The 19169-nt window shown below is 35.1% G+C and overlaps 1 protein-coding gene across 1 annotated transcript; it reads left to right on the top strand.

Moving 5' to 3' along the window:
* Positions 1-7843: 7843 nt before the first annotated feature.
* LOC111912458 (polyadenylate-binding protein-interacting protein 9) lies at positions 7844-11504 on the top strand. The gene is made up of 9 exons (XM_023908194.3): positions 7844-8843; positions 9455-9562; positions 9649-9693; positions 9781-9853; positions 10151-10263; positions 10355-10462; positions 10565-10633; positions 11017-11078; positions 11148-11504. Exons 1-9 carry the CDS (start codon positions 8430-8432, stop codon positions 11206-11208), a joined length of 1053 nt encoding a protein of 350 aa, XP_023763962.1. The 5' UTR covers positions 7844-8429; the 3' UTR covers positions 11209-11504.
* Positions 11505-19169: the final 7665 nt, after the last annotated feature.

Genomic DNA, 19169 nt, shown 5'->3' with positions numbered 1-19169 from the left:
AAATAGGAATACATACCGATGACAACATCCAACGTTTCTCTGGCCTCCTTGGTCGTAAATTGAAAATCTATGCTCTTCAACATGGGAGCCTCCGCCTTGCCCACAATGATCCTTGCCCATCTCAGAGAAATAGGATTGAGATCAATAGGAAACTGGACTCGAAACATCACCATTACACAATCTTGATGAACCCTCGAAGCACTCATAATGCGGTCATTGACGATCATTACCTCTAAAGGAAAATACAGCGCCCATGGATCAACATTAAACTTCTTGCTAAGGGAAACATATACAAATGATCGAGTAGCACCCAAATCGAAAAGGACAAGAGCCGGAATACCAATGACTAGGAACATACCTAATCACATCACGAACATACATACACATAAATAAATAAATACCATTAAATAAATAGGAATACATACTGGTGAAAACATTCGATGCTGCTCTAGCCTCCTCAGCTGTCAACTGAAAAGTTCTGCTCTGTTCTAATTTCTTTTAAAGCAAGCAAAACATAAAACCTCCATGTTTAGGCTTGTTTTCGTTTTCTAAGTATTATTGCAAAGAGATTTCATAGAGTTACAAATTGAACCAATCCTCATGGATTCGATCCCTTTACCATTATACTTTATTTTTGTGTACAAGTTTTAGGGTATTTGTTTGTCGGCCTCGATAACCACTAACAAATATTAACTATCTCACATCATTTTGTTATAGACTTATAGTTGAAGGGATATGGGTAAATCATAATGCTAAAATCACTTTTATTAGATGTATCACAAGATGTGACGAAGAAGAAAATACTTTGGATCTCAATTTTGAACATCTTTAGTCGACAGTCAAGTGTAGGGATGAAAGTGGGTCCAAACCTGGACTGGATGGACCCGGACCCGGAAAACCCGGAACCGGTTAACGGGATTTTGTAGAACCAGAAACCGGACCGGTATATAGGAACCGGTTCCGGTTTGGTTCCAGGTAAAGTGGGTCTAGAACCGGAAAATCCGGAAACATCAAAATAGGTAGGTTGGAACCGGATAAAGTGAGTTTAGAACCGGAAAACCCGGAAAAACCGGGATTTTTTGGTAATTACTTACTACTTAGTAGGTTGAACTTTGAAAATTTTCATATTGATATCCCGACTTTGGGGGATTGTAACTCATTGAATATGAAACCAAAATTAACAAAATTATAGTCTAAAATCATGTACAAACTCTAAAATAAACTCTGGAAATAATCGCATGTCAATCCGACTTTAAACGAATGTGATATGCATGTGTTAACATTTTCACATAATACAAAGTACAAAAACAAATAGCTGAAAAGTTGAAAATTTTCAGTTTTGATATCCCGACTTCGGAGGACTATAAATCATTGAATGTTAAACCAAAAATGACAAAACTATAGTTTAAAATCATGTACAAAGTGTAAACTACAAGTTGGAAAAAACCATATATCAATTCGACTTCAAAAAAATTAGATATGCATGTTTTAAACCTTTCATTGAATACAAAAAAACTGAAAAATTAAAAACTTCTAGCTTTGATATATCGACTTTGGGGGACTGTAAGTCAATGAATATAAAACTGAAAATGGCAAATTTATAGTTTAAAATCATGTACAAACTCTAAACTACATGTTGGAAAAAATTGTATGTCAATCGGAGTTGAAACGAATGAGATATGCATCTTTTAAACGTTTCACAAAAAAACGGTTCCGGGCCTAAAAGTGGTTCCGGTTCCAAAAACCGGTTCCGGTTTTTAGACCCGGTTTACCCGGACCCGATGGACCCAAACCCGAATTACCCGGAACCCGGATAAAACCAATTTTTAAACCCGGAACCGGAACCGGTTCTATATATTCCAGTTCTAACGGTTCCGGTTCCGGTCCAATTCCGGTTCCGGTCCGGTTTTCCGGTTCTAAATCTCATCCCTAGTCAAGTGAACATGTTACTCTTAGATATCTAAAAGAAGATCGTGTGAATGAGGAAACATTTTATTAGTATTCGGTCAAAATTCAAAAAATATTTAACCTTTTTTTTACTAGTGAAGTAATTTTGGTTGATATCTCGTTTTGAGCTTGGTCTTTTACATAGATGATAATATATGGAACAAAAATGATCAAAATTGATAGATTTTGCTATTCAAGGAGATTATTGATACGTTTTCAATCTTTTCCTTCTCTGTCCACAGATACCGGGATCTATCCAATGAATTGCACAAGTTTAAAGCGCTGAGTTGAAGAGGGAACTAGTCCCACTGGTGTAAGGATTTATTGCATTGCAGCTTGATTATCCCACTCATTCTTCTGGTTTTCATGATTCTATTTGTTTCTCGTGAAGTAGACAGCAAGCAAGAGCTTCTCAGCCCCCTATTCTCTTAGTCAAGCGCTAGCGCGCCTCTCTCTCTAAAGGGGCATAAGCACTTTACTCGCTAGGGGATGGGATTCATTTACTTGGTGGGATCGGCGGGAAGATGATGAGTATCTAAATCAATAAAGACAAAAAAGAAGAAATGGAAAGAGAAATTGAATATCGATGGAGGTGCATTGCCTATATGAAAAACAGGGCAGGTACTATCAAATGAAGCTCAGTTCAAGGCTGTTATCCTACACCATCCCGAGCCTCAAGTCAGCCCATCCATCTTCCCTCGCTCTGAAGCTAGAGTAAGAAGCAGAACTCTATTGTCCACTTCAATAGCTTTCACGAGTCTCTTTCATACATCGTTACAAGGTCTCCCCTATTTCTAGTGGGCCTTCTTTCTTCTGCTTCCTTGTGCTTCTGAGATCGCTATGGTTCTCGCTTCTCCTTGTTCCTATTCCTAACTCCTCTCCGAGTAGTTCCTAATGTTGGGCACTTTCCATACTTGATGGGTGTAAAATCAACAAATTCGCTTATGTTCAAGTTACAACCTAAGATCTATGACCATATTATGTTAACTGTTCGTATTTCGTTCATTCCATCGGTATGCTCCCAGGTACTTGTAAGGGGTCTTTTTGTGGAAACCTCCACGAACAATCGTTGTTTTTGATGGTTTTTCCGCTTCTCACAGCTGCTCTTTCCACACCTCCGGATATCTGGTGCCAAATCATCACCCCTTTCCTTATTTTTCGATAATAGAGTTGGCTATCGCTGTGGCATCGATTGTATAAGTTCGTGAAAAGGGTTGGACGAGTGGAATGAGGGAGAGCGGCTCGATCGACAAAAAATAATATTAGCCCCCTAGAACCTGGCAAAGTCATTATCATTATCAATGAATTCCTGAGCAATTCTCAACCAACATATGTGATTCATTCCCATAAAGATTCTAACACACAGAATACTCCTTACCTTAGGAGCGGGACGAGTGATACATCCGGCGAGCGCCGGTGAAGAACACAAGAAAAGCAGGAGCTCGGGTATTGATATATTCCATCAATAGAAAGGAGGCGACGGATAATTCAGAATCAGAATAGGTCCAAGGGACAAATCAATAAGAAATGTAATTTGCTTTGTAAGAAGAAGTATTCATTTCTATGAAATACTTTCACGGGAAGTCAAATGAGTCACATGGAATACGGGGTTAGTTTTCACTGAGCTCGTCGCTTGAGTCTATAGGCTACCTCTTCTATCTGCTTTTTCTACAAGGTTGACTTTCGTCTTCCTTTAGACCAAGCCAAGCCTTTAGGTTGTTTAAGTAGGTTTGGGCTAGGTCGTTGCATTCCTGCCACCTCTTGGCAAAGTAGGCTGCTGGGAAAGCCTCCTCCTGTGGCTTTCACGTTCACTCTATAGGAAGGGGACTTATATTAATCGATTCAATGGGCGAACTACTTTTCTTTAAAGGTAGCAAGTGATTGAAATGACAAGCTTGTAACTGATATGAAATTGTATCTCGATTCATTGCATGTTAAAACGACTCTATCAGCTTATAGTCATTCCTGGCACTTGGCGCATGTCTTTGATTAACATCGGTTCCGCCACTCGTATCTGGTTAAACCAGTACTTGCTTTCTGCCGTTCCTAGGGACCACCCACTTCCCTTCCTTGGTTGTTGGGCTATGGAGGTGGGGGCTGTCGCCGCCTGATAGAGACAGAAGTAGGGGTCACCGGAGTTATCTGCGTCGAGTGTGTCGATTAAAAGAAAGAAGAGAGACAAGCAATCGATACTACGCCTTCAACCTTTGAGAAGTTACTTTGTGAAATAGGATTTCTCCCTTGTACAATTTCTTCATTTTAGATAGCTAGGAGCACTTTGATGGGTTTTTTGTCGATAATCGGAACATGAGAATATTCAATTACCCGGCAGGGTCAAACCAACAACACAGAGGCTCTGCAGCAACAGGAGCCACAAAGACGATTATAGAAAGATACAAGGATTCTACTCAAACAAGAGCGGTGGTACTCAACCACGTGGGTCTCTCTAGAAAGGCTTTTGTGATAGAGATGAATGGAAGATGCCTCTGGAATTCTTTTTCCTCCAATTTAAAGTACGAAGTTACTGGCTCTAAGAACGCAATTGCACCTTAGGCCATGGACTGATACGAAGACTACTCTACAGGGAAATCTCTTACCCCTCTAGTCTGAAAGAAACTTACTTTTCTGATGAATCTTAGCTTGCTTTTTGAATACAATCCAATGGGACATCCCTTGTTCTCGCATTCCTTGCCCTTCACCCTTACCTAGTTGCTAGTCTGAGGTGGTGAGAGATATGGCAGAAAGGGGGGGGGGGTGTCCTGGTCGGTTCGTCGGCTATAGACCAATTCAAAGAGCTATCGTTGACCTCTCCTTAGGGGTCCCATCCAACCTAGATTTAATGTTAAAGATAGTTAGATCATTACTCAATTATAATTCCTCCTGTTCTTTTTGTTTCCTAGAGATTGATGACGCGGATCACACGTTGGTTTGTTGTCCTTTTGTCGACGATGTTCTAGCTTGGATCTTCAGATGGTGTGGCTTGTCAGTGCAAGGCTTCTCTTCGGTGTTCATCTTTATCGATTTTGCTACCAGCTGGGGTCATTGCCCAAAGAAAAGAAAAATTATACTTGCTATCTGTTGTGGTTTCTTGTGGTGCTTGTGGAAGGCCATAAATGAATTGATTTTCAAGAAGGCTCGTATTCCGCATATTAATTTAGTGGATAATGTGGTTACTACTGTGTTTAGTTTTGTAAAACACAGGGGTAATTTCGGTAATTGTGATTGGGCAAATTGGGTATGTTGCCCTTTCAACATTTTGTATTTTTTTGCTTTCCATGCGTTGTTCTTTTTAGGCAATGGTTTTTACATATCACCCGTCGTTTCCAAAAAAGACTATTAACAACTCCTTTTAATCGTTTAATTTATTGTTTTGATGGATGTCTTTTGCTAATACATAATGGGAAAGGGGAGGTTGTGCCAAATAAAATGTTATCATTCATGAAAAAAGTTAAAAGAACTATAAAGAAGATTAAAATTATGGTATGTAGAAGAAAAAAAAGATTCAAATTTTAAAGAAATTGGATATTCAAAATAAATAAATGAGCGGTGTTGAATAATTGGAGTTATGGCTATTTGGAAGATATTTTCAAAATGATGGAGTTTATTGAAAATGGAGGGGTTGGATATTATCACGCTTAAACCCGATGACTTAAATAGATCTATGTCTTCTGAATTTTAGATTAAAAGGGGATTAAGATAAAGACATACTCTTATCTTTGTTTTTATTCATTACTGTTGTGTAGGGTTTACATGTTACCCTTGAAGAAGCTTTGGATCAAAATGTTTTTAGTGGAGCTCAAGTGGGAAGCTACGAGTTAGTTTTATCCCCATTTATTTTACATAAATGATGTGATGTTTATTTGATAATGGTCTCACCATAATGTAAGAAGTCTTGCTCGAATGTTGTAGTGCTTTTTATCTAGTGCCAGATCTTAAAACTAATTTGCAAAATAAAAAACAATTTTAAGGAGGCTAGGAGTTTCTTGTCAAGAGGTGAAGGATTTAACTTCTAATTTTGAATGTTTTCCAAAAACTCCCTTTTATGTATCTCATATTGCCGATTGGTATTAATATGAAGAAGGTTAGTGTCTAATTGTTAAATCGTTTATGACTACATTTTATAAATGGAAAGCAAAAAAACCACTCTATATAGCAGGAATAAATACTTTACCTAAAATAGTTATAGGGATTTTAGGCATATATTATATGCTAAATTTTTAAAAATCACTCTATATAGCAGGAAGAAATACTTTACCTAAAATAGTTATAGGGATTTTAGTCATATATTATATGCTAAATTTTTAAAGCTCAAGACGTAATTCTTGATTATATGAAAACCTTGAGATGTCATTTCTTTGAGGGAGGATTTGGTGAAACACATATGTTACATCAAATGGAAGAAAAGTTAGGCTTCTAAAGAAGATGGAGGGTTAGGTATCGGAAGCCTTTGGCTTCACAATTCAATTTACAAATGGCATTGGAGATTCTTATATGATCCTAATGCATCGTGGGTTAGATTCGTTAGGATGTTCCACAAATTAGAAGGGGGGGGATATGAAAATGCATGAACTTTGGAGTAACATTATTCAAGATATCAGTCATTCGAGTTCAAAAGGGTTCAATATGGACTCATTTAATCAACAAAAGATTGATGATTGAGTATTGACTAAATTTTGGAAAGATAATTGGATTGGTGATATCAATTTTTGAAATCCTTTCTTATTCTTGTACGCTTAGAAAGCTTAAAAAACATTTATTGTCAAAGATCGTTTTGCCAATGATGAGTGGATTCTTTCATGAAGTTTATAGCTAGGGACAAGGGGATGAAACAAAATAGTTAGAGTTACAAGAAGTTCTAGGTCATGTTGAGTTGAGTGATCAATCAAATTAATGAACGCAAGAGTTAGGAGTTAGACATGGAAGCTATGTACATGGTCACTTCGACACATCAATTTCTTGATGATGGTATGTTATTTCATTCGGTGTTACACAAGATACAAAGGAAGTGTTTAGATGCAGTTATTTTTACTATGGTTTGGACTTTATAGTTTCCAAAATTCTTAATTTCTAGCACTCAAATGCCTAGAAAAAAAAATGACATATTTGATAAGATTGTCACACAATTATATCTTTGGATGTTTAATAGAAGTTCTAATAATGTGAACGTTAAAAGAGTTGGATGATTACAAAACCATATTTTCGTTATTTCATTTACGTATATTTACTAATATTCTGGCTTTTGATATGTTTTAACAAAATCTTTTTGATGATAAAAGACATAACTTTATATAAAGCATATTTTTAGATCTTTAAACTCATAAAGTAGTTTTTTGAGAAATTAAAATAAGATCAAGATGTTCAAGTTTTGCGTTTTATACTTTTATTCCTAGTGAACCTTTTAATTCATTATCGAATGGAAAATCGTAACTAAATTCCTACATTGGTTATGGAAACACAAACGAAACCCTAAGAAGTTGGCATCAAAACATGTGACCACCAAAAAACGAAGCATCATCATCATCTTCCACCAAACTCTCTCTTTCAAAGCTCAAAACAATTGAAAGGTGAATCCTTTTGCTTTCCCATGTGGTACCTTTTTTCCCAAATTGATCCCCCATTTCTCATAATGCTTTCAATGCTAAGGACCACTCACACACCATTACTACTTGCTGGCTGCCATTCCAGCAAACCAAGAAAATTATTTACAATTTTATCCAACAAGAACCAAGAACCCAATTAAAAAATCAATGGAATAGTACTTTCATCCGGATCAATTACTGTTTTTTAAATTCAAGAAATCATAACAAACAAAAGAGAAACAGTTGTGATTGACATATCCATTGTTGCAGAAAATAACAAAAATTCAAAGAGTAAGTCATCTTTGTTGTTCTACCATCCCCAATTTAACGCACCTCACTTAAATGCTCTCTTTAAAAGTAAATATTTTTCTTTTTTCCTATAATTTCATGAACCCATCCACAGTTTCTCTTTGTAAAAGAAAACAAAAAGAGAAGGTGAGGAAAAGTTAAACACAAAGCCACCTGTTTCTCTCGTAGAAACCCACCACAATCTTGTGATCAAATTGCTCAAAAACCCTCTCTTTTTTCGCAATTCGATCTTCATTTCTTTCCGTTTCCTTTTCGATTTTGGTTTTTGTAAATGGGTCTATCTTTATGGGTTTTGTCCATGCCTATATAAAGATAAAGAGAGAGAAAGAGAGAATCAATTCTTGTTAGATAATTATACGACCTCCATATATGACGCAAATCTGAAAGAAAGAAAGAAAAAAAAATTAAAACCTTTTCTTTCTTGATCGTTTCCATAAAGAACACAGACTGCTTGCTTCTTTTATCAGCAATTTGTTTTTTCGTAAATATTTATTCATTTTCTTTTTCTGGGTTTTGAGAGGTGGGGTTTTTGGTTTTGATACAGTTTTGTTGATAAAATTTTGATTTTTTTTTTTTTTTTGCTTCTCGGAATTCATGGCTGCTGGTCCTGAAATTTCTGTTGAATCACCAGCATCAACAGCAATGTCTGCTTCTCCTGATGTTCATCAATCTCCACCAAAACCCAAGGATTCTATCGTCAAGAGTGTCGATAGTGAGAGTGATAATTCCGTCAATTCCTATGATGATAATGGTTCAATCATCAGCCATGTCGACTCCAAAAAAGGGTCTGATTCTGATTCGAAATCAGAAATGAAAATGCAAGATTTTGTTGATATGCTGTCCAATTTGAAGTTGAATCCCATGGCTAAGGAATTCTTTCCTTCTTCTTACTCTCCGATTGATCGCAATCGTGATCAACCTGAGTTTGCCCTCAATTACTTCGTGCAACCTGCTTATTACAAGAATTATCCCGAAAATGGAATTGAAGGGTACCCCAATAACCGAAGGGTATAATCTTTTAGCATCTGAATTTTATCTTCTTCCGATTTATGTTTTTTTTTTTTCCTTCAAATTTAATCCTTTGAAATCTAAATTGAAGGGTTTTTCTCTTCGTTTATAAAATTTGTCACCAGATTCAATTGTTTCTTCATTGAACTTTGTGTTTCTTTTATGGATTTCTCTTATCTCCTGAATTTGTGTCATAAGCCTACTAAAATTGAAGTTTCTAAGGCTTTGCTATGAATTTGTGCACCTTTATCAATCAGATATGTCCCAATTTCCACCAAAAATTCATTTTTTTCCTATAAATATTCTGCATTTATCATGTTTTGTAACACTTACATATTGTTCTGTTCATTTCGTGAAGTTATCATGATGACTAATACTATAAAAAAGCTTCTTTGCATTCTGAAAAAGAAATGGAGTTACAGGATTCATATCCATAGACCTTGAAACAAGAACATGTCTTAATTTATATCATCTTTTAGCTAGTGAGATGAAGATAATAAATAGTGTAGAAATTTTGCATATAATGTGTCATCTTTGATTACCATCCATGTAAATGAATCTATTTTGAGTTTAAAAGATTAATATTTTCCTTTTTCATTTCTAAATACCAGAGGAGAAATAACTACAACACTAGACGATTGTCTAATGGAAGATCTTTTCGAGCTCAAAGAGAAGACAGCATCAAGAGAACTGTATATGTCTCAGACATCGATCACAATGTGAGTAAAAAAAACACATGTTAACTTACCATTTATATCTTCTGTCATTTTACCATTTCGTCCTTAGACTACGGTTTCTTAAATAGGTGACCGAAGAGCAACTTGCTGGTTTGTTTAGTGGCTATGGGCATGTAAGTCTTTTTACACTTTCCGCATTTTCATTATTCACACAATCATTTTCTTGTTATATAATAATAACTAAAAATGGTTATATGAAGGTTTTGGATTGTCGCGTTTGTGGAGATCCACATTCACGTCTCCGGTTTGCATTCGTTGAGTTTGGTGATGAAAGTAAGACACAATTCTTTTTGACTTAATAGACTTAATGGGTTAAGCACTTAATCCAAACAACTATCTATGGTTGTTTCTTTTTTACTTTATCCGGACATAATGACTTGTTAACAAGGATAAAGTAAAAAAGAAAAAAGTTCATTCTATACACGTTATAGTAAAATGGTCATTTACTTAGATTCAGACACTTCATTCAGTCCAAAAAGAAAAAAAAAATATTTATATAAAAAACACTTTATCCAGATAGCCATCATTACCCATTGAGCCACTTTACATGTTATTGTCAATGTGTTGCAGACTCAGCAAGGTTAGCGCTTAATCTTAGCGGTACGATGCTCGGTTTCTCGCAAATTACTGTTTTGCCCTCAAAAACCGCCATCCTTCCTGTGAATCCAACTTTCCTCCCCAGGGTATTTGACCTCATTCCCTTTAATAATATGTAATTTGGATTGTGAATATATCTTTTTCTTTTCTTTTATTATTTATCTTTTGTGATTTTAGTCAGAGGATGAAAGAGAGATGTGTGCAAGGACAGTTTACTGTACAAACATCGATAAGAAGGTTTCCCAAACTGAGGTCAAGAATTTCTTTGAAACAAGATGTGGCGAGGTTAAAACTTAAAACAATACTTTTAGAGTTTTTATTTTTATTATATTCACGAGCTATTTTTTAAAATACGTTCTTAATTTTCTTGAAATTTTTTGCATGTAGGTTTCTCGCTTGAGGCTTTTGGGGGACAATGTTCATTCCACACGCATTGCTTTTGTTGAGTTTGTGATGGTAAGTTCAAATTTTAGGTTGCTTTTGTTACACTGGACATAAGCTTTTTAGGGCTACTGTTGAGGAGGGTATTTACGTCTTTTGCACAAATGACAAATCAAGATCAAAAGTGAAGTCCTTGTTCCATCTTTTTGGGTGGGGCAAAAAAGTTGTAATTTGTGGCCCCATCGTCATCATTCACAGTCACTGTCACACAGTCTACTGCATGTCAAATACAGTATAACCTGTCCTTGTCAAGCATAACATTGACATCTGTCACGGTCAGGGTTTTTGTCTGATTGACATCAGTCACAACCACACAGTCTGAATGCATGACAAACACAGTACAACAGCTGGCCGTGCTCTACACATGCTAATTATCTTATTGTCGATAACAATTGCAGGCAGAGAGTGCAATCCTGGCGCTTGATTGTTGTGGTCAACCTTTAGGAGCACAACCAATCAGGTAAGCTATTAAGTCCTAACTATTTTTACAAATTTGCCCTTGTTTATTTATTTTTATTTTATTTTACAGGGTGAGTCCTTCAAAGACTCCAGTGAGGCCACGTGTTGCTCGCCCAGTTCTAACCAACTAAACTTGAAATCAAACATCCTTAAGAATGCATCCATGAGGGAGCCTTTGTTCTCGTTGATTTTGTGATGTTTTATTTTATTTTATTTTTTATTTTTCATGTTGAGTAGCTTGAAGTTGAGAACGTGCTGTCTTTACTTGCTTGTGTCTGTGTTTCTTTCTTGTGACGATTGTGAGCTCAATGCTCATAATGGTTATGGTTGACTTCTGGTTTTGACTTTGATGATTATATTGTCTGGTTCTTTATGATGTTTTCTGAATGATGTTATATTTCAGGGAGGAAAATCGTGGTTGAGTTAATTATTTATTTATTTATTTATTTTGGTTAGACTGAATGGTTGTTGTTGCCGGTGAAAATAAATGTTAAATGTCACATAAGCCACGTGGCAGCCATTTACAGGACTGGTATGCAGTGTATTCATTTTTTTAAATTAAATTGTTGAAAAAAACGTGGAGCATTAAGTTTTGTGTAATCATTTTAAACTTTAAAGTTTCTAGTTTACTTTGTTTGTGATTAAAAAATCTTTGATAAAATGCTAACTTCGTTTATGTTGTTTTTTTAATCTTATTTGCAAGTACACGCCATCTTTATTTATACTTTCAACATCTTATAAAATAATATCACATTAACGAAGACTATAAGAAAGAAAAATTGTTTTTATTCAAAGTTTGTTTCATTAGTTTTTTATGAATTGCATTAAAATAAAAGAACAGGCACGTAGCCTACATATATGGTTATCAAACAGGAATAAAAATCGCGTAACCAAAATTTATCTATAATTAATAATCAGTATGAGTATAATTTTGATAGTAGTTCGAAATAAAGATGTTTATAATTTGTGAAAAGAGTTGTTTGGTAGATCATCTGTAAGACAAGACGGTATGGGCACCAAAATGACGGTATGACGTGGAGGGGCCTCAACGGCTTCATACCAAGATGAATACCCCCCCCCCCCCCCCCCCCCCTTCTCGTTGTATCTCATTGCGGGTGCATCTCGTTGCCGTTTTGACCGGATGAAACGAGTTGATTTCCACATTTTCCACCAATTAAACCGTTGTCAAACGGTCAAATTTATAAAAAAAAAAATTATTTTTTTACCTTTAAATACCTACTATCTATTTACAATTTTTTTTTCACACAATTCATCTCTCTCTCTCTCTCTCTCTACAATTTTAATTATCTTCAAAAAAAATTATGGATATTTTCGACTCGTCCGATGATGACGCTGACGATATATTCTTCAATATGATGTACCATTATTACACCAGCGAGATGATACAACCAGACTCAACCCCGCTACTAACAAAACGTGCACTGTTAAATACAAATTGTGAGGAAGGACACAAACGTCTATATCGCGCTTATTTTGCGGATAATTGTGTATACGGGTCGAATGACGTCAAAAGAAGATTTCGTTTGAGTAGGAATGTGTTCCTACGGATCACCAACGCCTTAGAAAGCCGATATCATTTCTTTAAATCTTAAATACAAATGTACTACATGTTTCTTTAATTTTAATACAAATGTAATATATATTAAAACCATAGTTAATATATGTTTAGGTATACAGGTATACATTTTTCAACTGAGACATGATGCTAGAGGTAGGCGATAATTTACAACGTGACAGAAATGTGTTGCGGCCATTCGTTTGATGGTTATGGGGGAGTCACCCGACACCACAGACAACTATATGAGAATTTACGAAAGAACTGCACGGGGAAAGTTTGTATAGATTGTCAAAAGGTGTTGTTGAAACATTTGGAGACGTATATTTACGGAAACCTTCATTGCATGATACGCAAGAGCTTTATGCAATACACGAAGAAAGACATGGATTTTCCGGAATGACTGGAAGCATTGATTGCACGCACTGAAAATGGAAAAAATTTCCAGTAGCATGGAAAGGGCAGTATGCAAGTAGTCATCATGGATCACATTCATTGGTTTTTGAGGCTGTTGCTTCCCAAAATTTATGGATTTGACATGCATTTTTCGGGGTTGCGGGTTCCAACAACGATGTTAACGTTCTTGGTCAGTCACCAATATATGACGATCTTTTGAATGGAAAGGCCCCAAATGCTCCTTTCACAGTGAATAGAAACAAATACAAATTTGGGTATTACCTTACAGATGGAATATATCCTCCGTATTCCACATTCGTGAAGGCATTCCGACACCCGGTTAAAGAAAAAGATAAATTATTCAAGAGAAGAGAAGAAGGAGCATGTAAGGATGTGGAACATGCTTTTGGAGTGCTAAAGGCGAATTGACACATAGTTGAACATGCGACATGACCATTGGACTTAGAAACTCTACGGTATATCATGTATGCATGTATCATAATGCATAACATGGTAGTAGAAGATAAATGACGAAATATTGCATACTATATCCCAACGGAGCCCAAACACGCTCAATTTCAACCAGGAACAACATAATATTTACATAGAATCGTTGACATTCAGGATGCAAATAAACAAAAACAACTTCGAGAGGAATTGACAAATTATATCTTCAACGATAACGATAACGATAACGAATACCATTGTTTAGGAAAAATAAAATATGTTTTTTTTGTATTGTAATGTTTTATTATTATTATTATGGATGTTATGTGTAATTTAAATTTTTTATTTTTTAAACATTATATTTTATTTAGATATTATGTTTTATTTAAAATATATTTGTTTTAATAAAAAAAAGAAATTATAAAATGGAAATAAATTGGTGTTATAAAGTGCTCTTAACATGGTGACCATTTCCCCACTTTGTGTTATAACAGCATTAGTGATGTGGCATATGAGGTAACACCAAAATGGTGTTCTAACTAGTTGCCCATAGTCCCATACCCAATGCTTTAAGGGAGGAAAGAGTCATTACCTCTCAACTCACTCAACCCACTACCACATCAACGTCACATCAACATTTATTTCTCCTCTCTCTTCTATCTTTTTCCAACCCATAACATATAAAAATCTGATCTTTCCAAACACTCAATCCACTTAATTTTTTATTTTAAAATAAACACAAACTAATAAGAATTATACAAAACTAATTTACATAATATTAAAAATATACATACTAATTTAAAAATTAATTAAAAAACATATAAAATTGCTTTGGTACAAGTTTTGATACATTATACAAGTTATTATTGCATGAGTTGAAAATGATATATACGGGTTAGTAAAGCTGCATATGTAACCCACTCAACCCAAAATTGTCAACCCCTTCAAGAAGGTGCCATTCCATGGAGGTACCGTCGATACCTCCCATAAAATCTTTCATGATACCTTCCTCCCTAATGGCACACATAGTGGCTCGCGAGTTGAAGGTTTTTTGGGGGAGGTACCGCCGATATCTCCATGGTATCACTTTTTCTTCAGCAGGTTACCTAAGCCGTACAACACATTTTCAGACCATGTGGAGCACCGAGACGTAGGGAAACTGGCCTAGTCTGTGTCCGAATAGGCGACAGACCCGAAGAAAAGGATATATATATATATAACTGTAGACCATGATAAATAGTTCCCCAAATGTACCTTGGGATACGTTTAAGAGCCGAAAAATGCGTTTACCCGGGGTCATACATAAATAAACACACTTGCTTAACTACATAGTTGATGTCAATATGAGTAAAAGTCAGATATTGAAGTCCTCCTGTAAGACTACGATTGTGTGTCGGGTCAGCAACTGGCGAACCTGTTTCATCGAGCTTAGTTGAGGTTTCGGCAGGAGTATGAACTGGCTTGCTCAACTATCTCAGTAACATATATTTGTTGAGATAAAAACATTCCAGGACGATCTCGTGAGATGGAAATGCCCAAAATTAATTTAAAGAGCCCAAATCTATCATGGAAAACTTTAAGCATAAGCTGGTAATGATCTGCTGAAGGATACCTATAGAGGAGGCTGTCAATACAATATCATCCACAAAAAGAAGATATGCAATCTGGTCACCCTGTCAATAAACAAATAATGACGAATCAGAGCGACTATTAAAAAATCTATGACATGTGAGGAACTGAGCAAAGCGGTGATACCAAGCCAGTGGTGCCTGTTTACATCCATATAATGACTTCATAAGTAAACATACATGATTAGGATTAGATGAGTCATGAAACCCCATAGGTTGATGCATGTATACACTCTCGTAAAGATGGACATCAAGAAAAGCATTCTTGACGTCTAACTAATGAACTGGCCAATAGTGAGAAATAGTCGGGCTAAGAACGGTTTTGATAGTGGCCGATTTCAAAACCGGAATGAAGGTCTCATCATAGTCAATATTGGGGCGCTGACTGCGACCGTTGGCAACAAGACATGCCTTATATCGCGCTAAAGATCCATTTACATTAGATTTGTTTTTGAACAACCACATATAGTTAACCACATTAGCATTGGGTGGTCAAGGAACAAGTACCCAAGTTCCATTAAAAATGGTGTAATGGAACAAGTACCCAAGTGCACTAAATTCTTCTTTCATAGCATTTAGCAAGTTAGGATATCAGAATGTGTGACAAATGGTGTAATGGATTAAGTTCAATGAAAAAAAATATAAAATTTGTAATTCCATGTAAAAGTGATAAAATTCCAAATTTGAGACCACAAAAGCTAAACTTAGTAGAGAGGGTACAGAGTTAACTTGTTTAGACTTGAAAATGAAGCAATATCAAAAACAACCAGCTTAAAAGGAGTTCATATGAAGAATCTGTAGTGTTGCAAAGTTGGACGAAAAGTTAATGAAAACTTATTTGGAAATTTGATAGCTGCAAGGTGCCAACTTTGGAGCTTAATAAGTCAGTATCTATAGATAATTAGAAAGAACATCATTATGGAAAGTTTTAGTCCATAAAACAAAGAATACAAAGGAAAAAGAATTAGACAAAATGGATGTGTAATGACTGAGAAATGTTTTTTTTTGAAAATTATTGATTTAACACTAGAAATGTTGTAATATTCCGACTTGCCATGTTTATGGATGAATAACTTCAATTTTGGATATACTCAGATAAAACTCATAACATGGAACTTATAGTACATATAACAGGATTTCCAAAGATATAAAGTTTACCCGGATTGGAGTTTGTATGGCCAAGTTAAAAGGCTAGAAAGATAGAAAAAAATAATTAATTTTGCTGGGAAATTCCCTTAAGTCAATAAGGAGAGTAAGGGCATTTTCAGAATCTTACTAAAATTAGGATGTCGGGGAAATAAGATGCATACACACACATACTCCCTAATCTTTCAATATAGTTATGTTTTACAATCCAAGAGCGTTCTAATAGCGATTTCTTCATTCTCTATCACCTGGAGTTTGATTCAAGTGGAATTTGGTGTATCCAAGCAAAAGGAAGAGTAATCAAAGGCTTTCTATATATGTTTTCTCCTCTTCTAACTCTATATTTAGAATTGAAGGTTTTGGGTTAAACCCAATGTCGAATTTGGCTCCAATCAATGGTTAGGGTTTGGTTTTCTAACCTCCCTTGAGTGGTTTTCTTGGTTCTAATCTCAATCCAATCATCCTATTGATGGATTTAATGATTTGGGTAAAAAGCTCCATGAAACATAGAAATCTAATTTGGGGATAATGCAATTGATGATGAAGTTGGATTGGATTCTATGACCTAGATGATATTTGATAGCAATAAATCCAACTAGAATTCTTAAATTCATCCATGATGGTAGAATGTTACAAAAAAATGGGTTTTAAGTCATTTTGGGAAAATATGATGACATCAATGAACTTTATGCATTTTGGTATGCTTGTTGAGCAAATGAAGTTCATAACCATGAATGAATACTCTTAGAATGATTTGAATGCAAATACATGAAGGTTTGAATGATCTCTACTAGAATTTATGAAAGATTTAGCCATAAGGGTATTAGGAAATCTAGGGATAACTACATGATTATTAACATATTAGAAGTGAATGAACTTCATGAACATGAATCGACACTTTATAGATGATACTGGAACATAAACATGAAATGATGCTAGTGAAATTCTAGACTTAAAGATTGTTTTGGTTTAAAGGGCAATTTGGGAATCATGGAATGGAATTGAGGATTTCCATATTCAGTCCATGTACTTACAATGAGATTAATGTTGGTTTTACATACTTGATTACTTTCATATGAGTGTTCAATGAGTTATAAACAAACATTGTGAGTTTTAGAAGGTGCAATTGGAAACTAGTCTAGTTAACCCTTTTTGTGTAATTTGAGGATCAATATATCCTTAAAGGTTTTAGCGATCACTTAATGGGTTAAGTGGGTATTTTAAGATGATAAAACACCTCCTAATCATGTGTGAGAACCTAAATAAATTGTACAAAGTGATTTAGAAAAGGGTGTTCAAAAACTATGCAAAGTAGGATGTTATTTTGAGAAAAATTGAGTTATGTGTGTCTAGACATGAAAACACGACCCATGGATATTCATGCCTTAATTTCCATTACGTGTTGAAGTATATGGTAGAGGTTTTTTTTCTTCATAATTTTTGCATACGGACTCAAATTTACGCACGATCTTCGCCTACGTTCATAATTTTTCACGAGGAATGTATGAAGCAATAAACTTTAGTAATGGAAACTTTTAAGGTTATTTTGGTTATTTTAATGACGTATGTCCATATTATATAGATAGTGTTTGAGGAGTGTTTCTCTAAGGAAATGAACTGGAAGAGGACTAGTTAACCTTCTTGTGATTAAGGTGAGTACATGTTGGCTTCTTTTTTTTCCACTTTGGGGTACATGAAAAAATGATTTTATGATAATGAAATGCAATGCTTTGATATATGAAATGTCTTGAAAAGAAGGTGTTAAATATTTTTGGAAAGAATGTTTTGAAATAATGACTTGAAAGCAAAGAACGTTTTGGCAGAACGAATGTTTAAATAATGTAGTTGAAATGTTTTTAAATATAGGAGCTTTACTAACATATGAAATGTGTAAAGCGTAAAAAGAAATGATAAGAAATGGAAAAGTAATGGAAAGTAATGAAAATAATTGGAATGTAATGGAAATGAATATATTTCTTGAGCCATGATGTCCTCATAATGGGATATAGAGGAGTCTATTGGGGTGATGCCTCCCCTTTGCGAGATAGATGTCTTAATGGAAATGAGGTCTTAGTGGACTATTTTTGTTCTTTCAACCTTGGTATAGACTTGCGGATATTGCTAGGTCCTAAGTATAAAAATGGAAATAGTTTAATACCGGAATTAGCCCTTAATGATAAAAGAGAATGAAATGTGGAAATATGTATTTTGAAATGAAATGATAAGATATGAAATGATATGTATGAAAAGAGTTTTCTTTGAAAAGGCTAGAAAAGGTTTTATGGTCTAAGACTATGTTATGTTATGAATGAAATGATATTTCATGTAAATGCTTGAAATGTTTTGGGTCTCAAACCCACGTAACTTACGAGACATTTATGTCTTATGTATCTCTTTTTAATGACATGTATCCCATGTTGTATTCAAGAATTGTTGAGTCCAAGTGGTTGTGTCATTGGGCTTTGTAGTTCGGTCCATTAGTACTCTCGGTCTGGGCATGTCCAGCCGTGATTTGTTTAGGGTTTAGTATATATAGTGCATGCATGCATTATATTGTTAATGCTTTTGATAATTACTTTGCTTATCGTATTGTAACCCTGGCCTATCTCTACAGTAGCAATTCACATTGAATTCTTCTGCGATAGAGTATATTAATCATTCAATACATGTTTGATTCATCATTGTGTTTATCGTTTTCTGATCTTCTCGTTATTCTTTATTATCTGCTTGAATTTATTGATCTAAGAGAATTTTATTCTCATCAATAGGTATCAGAGCAGGAGACTGTGTAATATATACGCATGTCTTCTGTTGGAAGAACGATTCTTAGGGTTTCTGCTTTTATCGAGTTTGTAGGAGCCATCATCTCTTCATTGACGTTGTTCCTTGCTTTTGATAA

This window comes from Lactuca sativa, chromosome 5 (genome assembly GCF_002870075.4).
Source record: "Lactuca sativa cultivar Salinas chromosome 5, Lsat_Salinas_v11, whole genome shotgun sequence".
Taxonomy (NCBI): domain Eukaryota; kingdom Viridiplantae; phylum Streptophyta; class Magnoliopsida; order Asterales; family Asteraceae; genus Lactuca; species Lactuca sativa.
This window is presented reverse-complemented; position numbering and strand designations above follow the sequence as displayed.

What these genes read in the sequence shown, in the direction of transcription:
- LOC111912458 (XM_023908194.3), top strand. Translation starts at nt 8,430, where the DNA reads ATGGCTGCTGGTCCTGAAATTTCTGTTGAATCACCAGCATCAACAGCA. An exon ending in TCTCAGACATCGATCACAAT is followed by an intron (nt 9,563 to 9,648) that starts GTGAGTAAAAAA and finishes TTTCTTAAATAG; the next exon opens with GTGACCGAAGAGCAACTTGC. An exon ending in TGTTTAGTGGCTATGGGCAT is followed by an intron (nt 9,694 to 9,780) that starts GTAAGTCTTTTT and finishes GGTTATATGAAG; the next exon opens with GTTTTGGATTGTCGCGTTTG.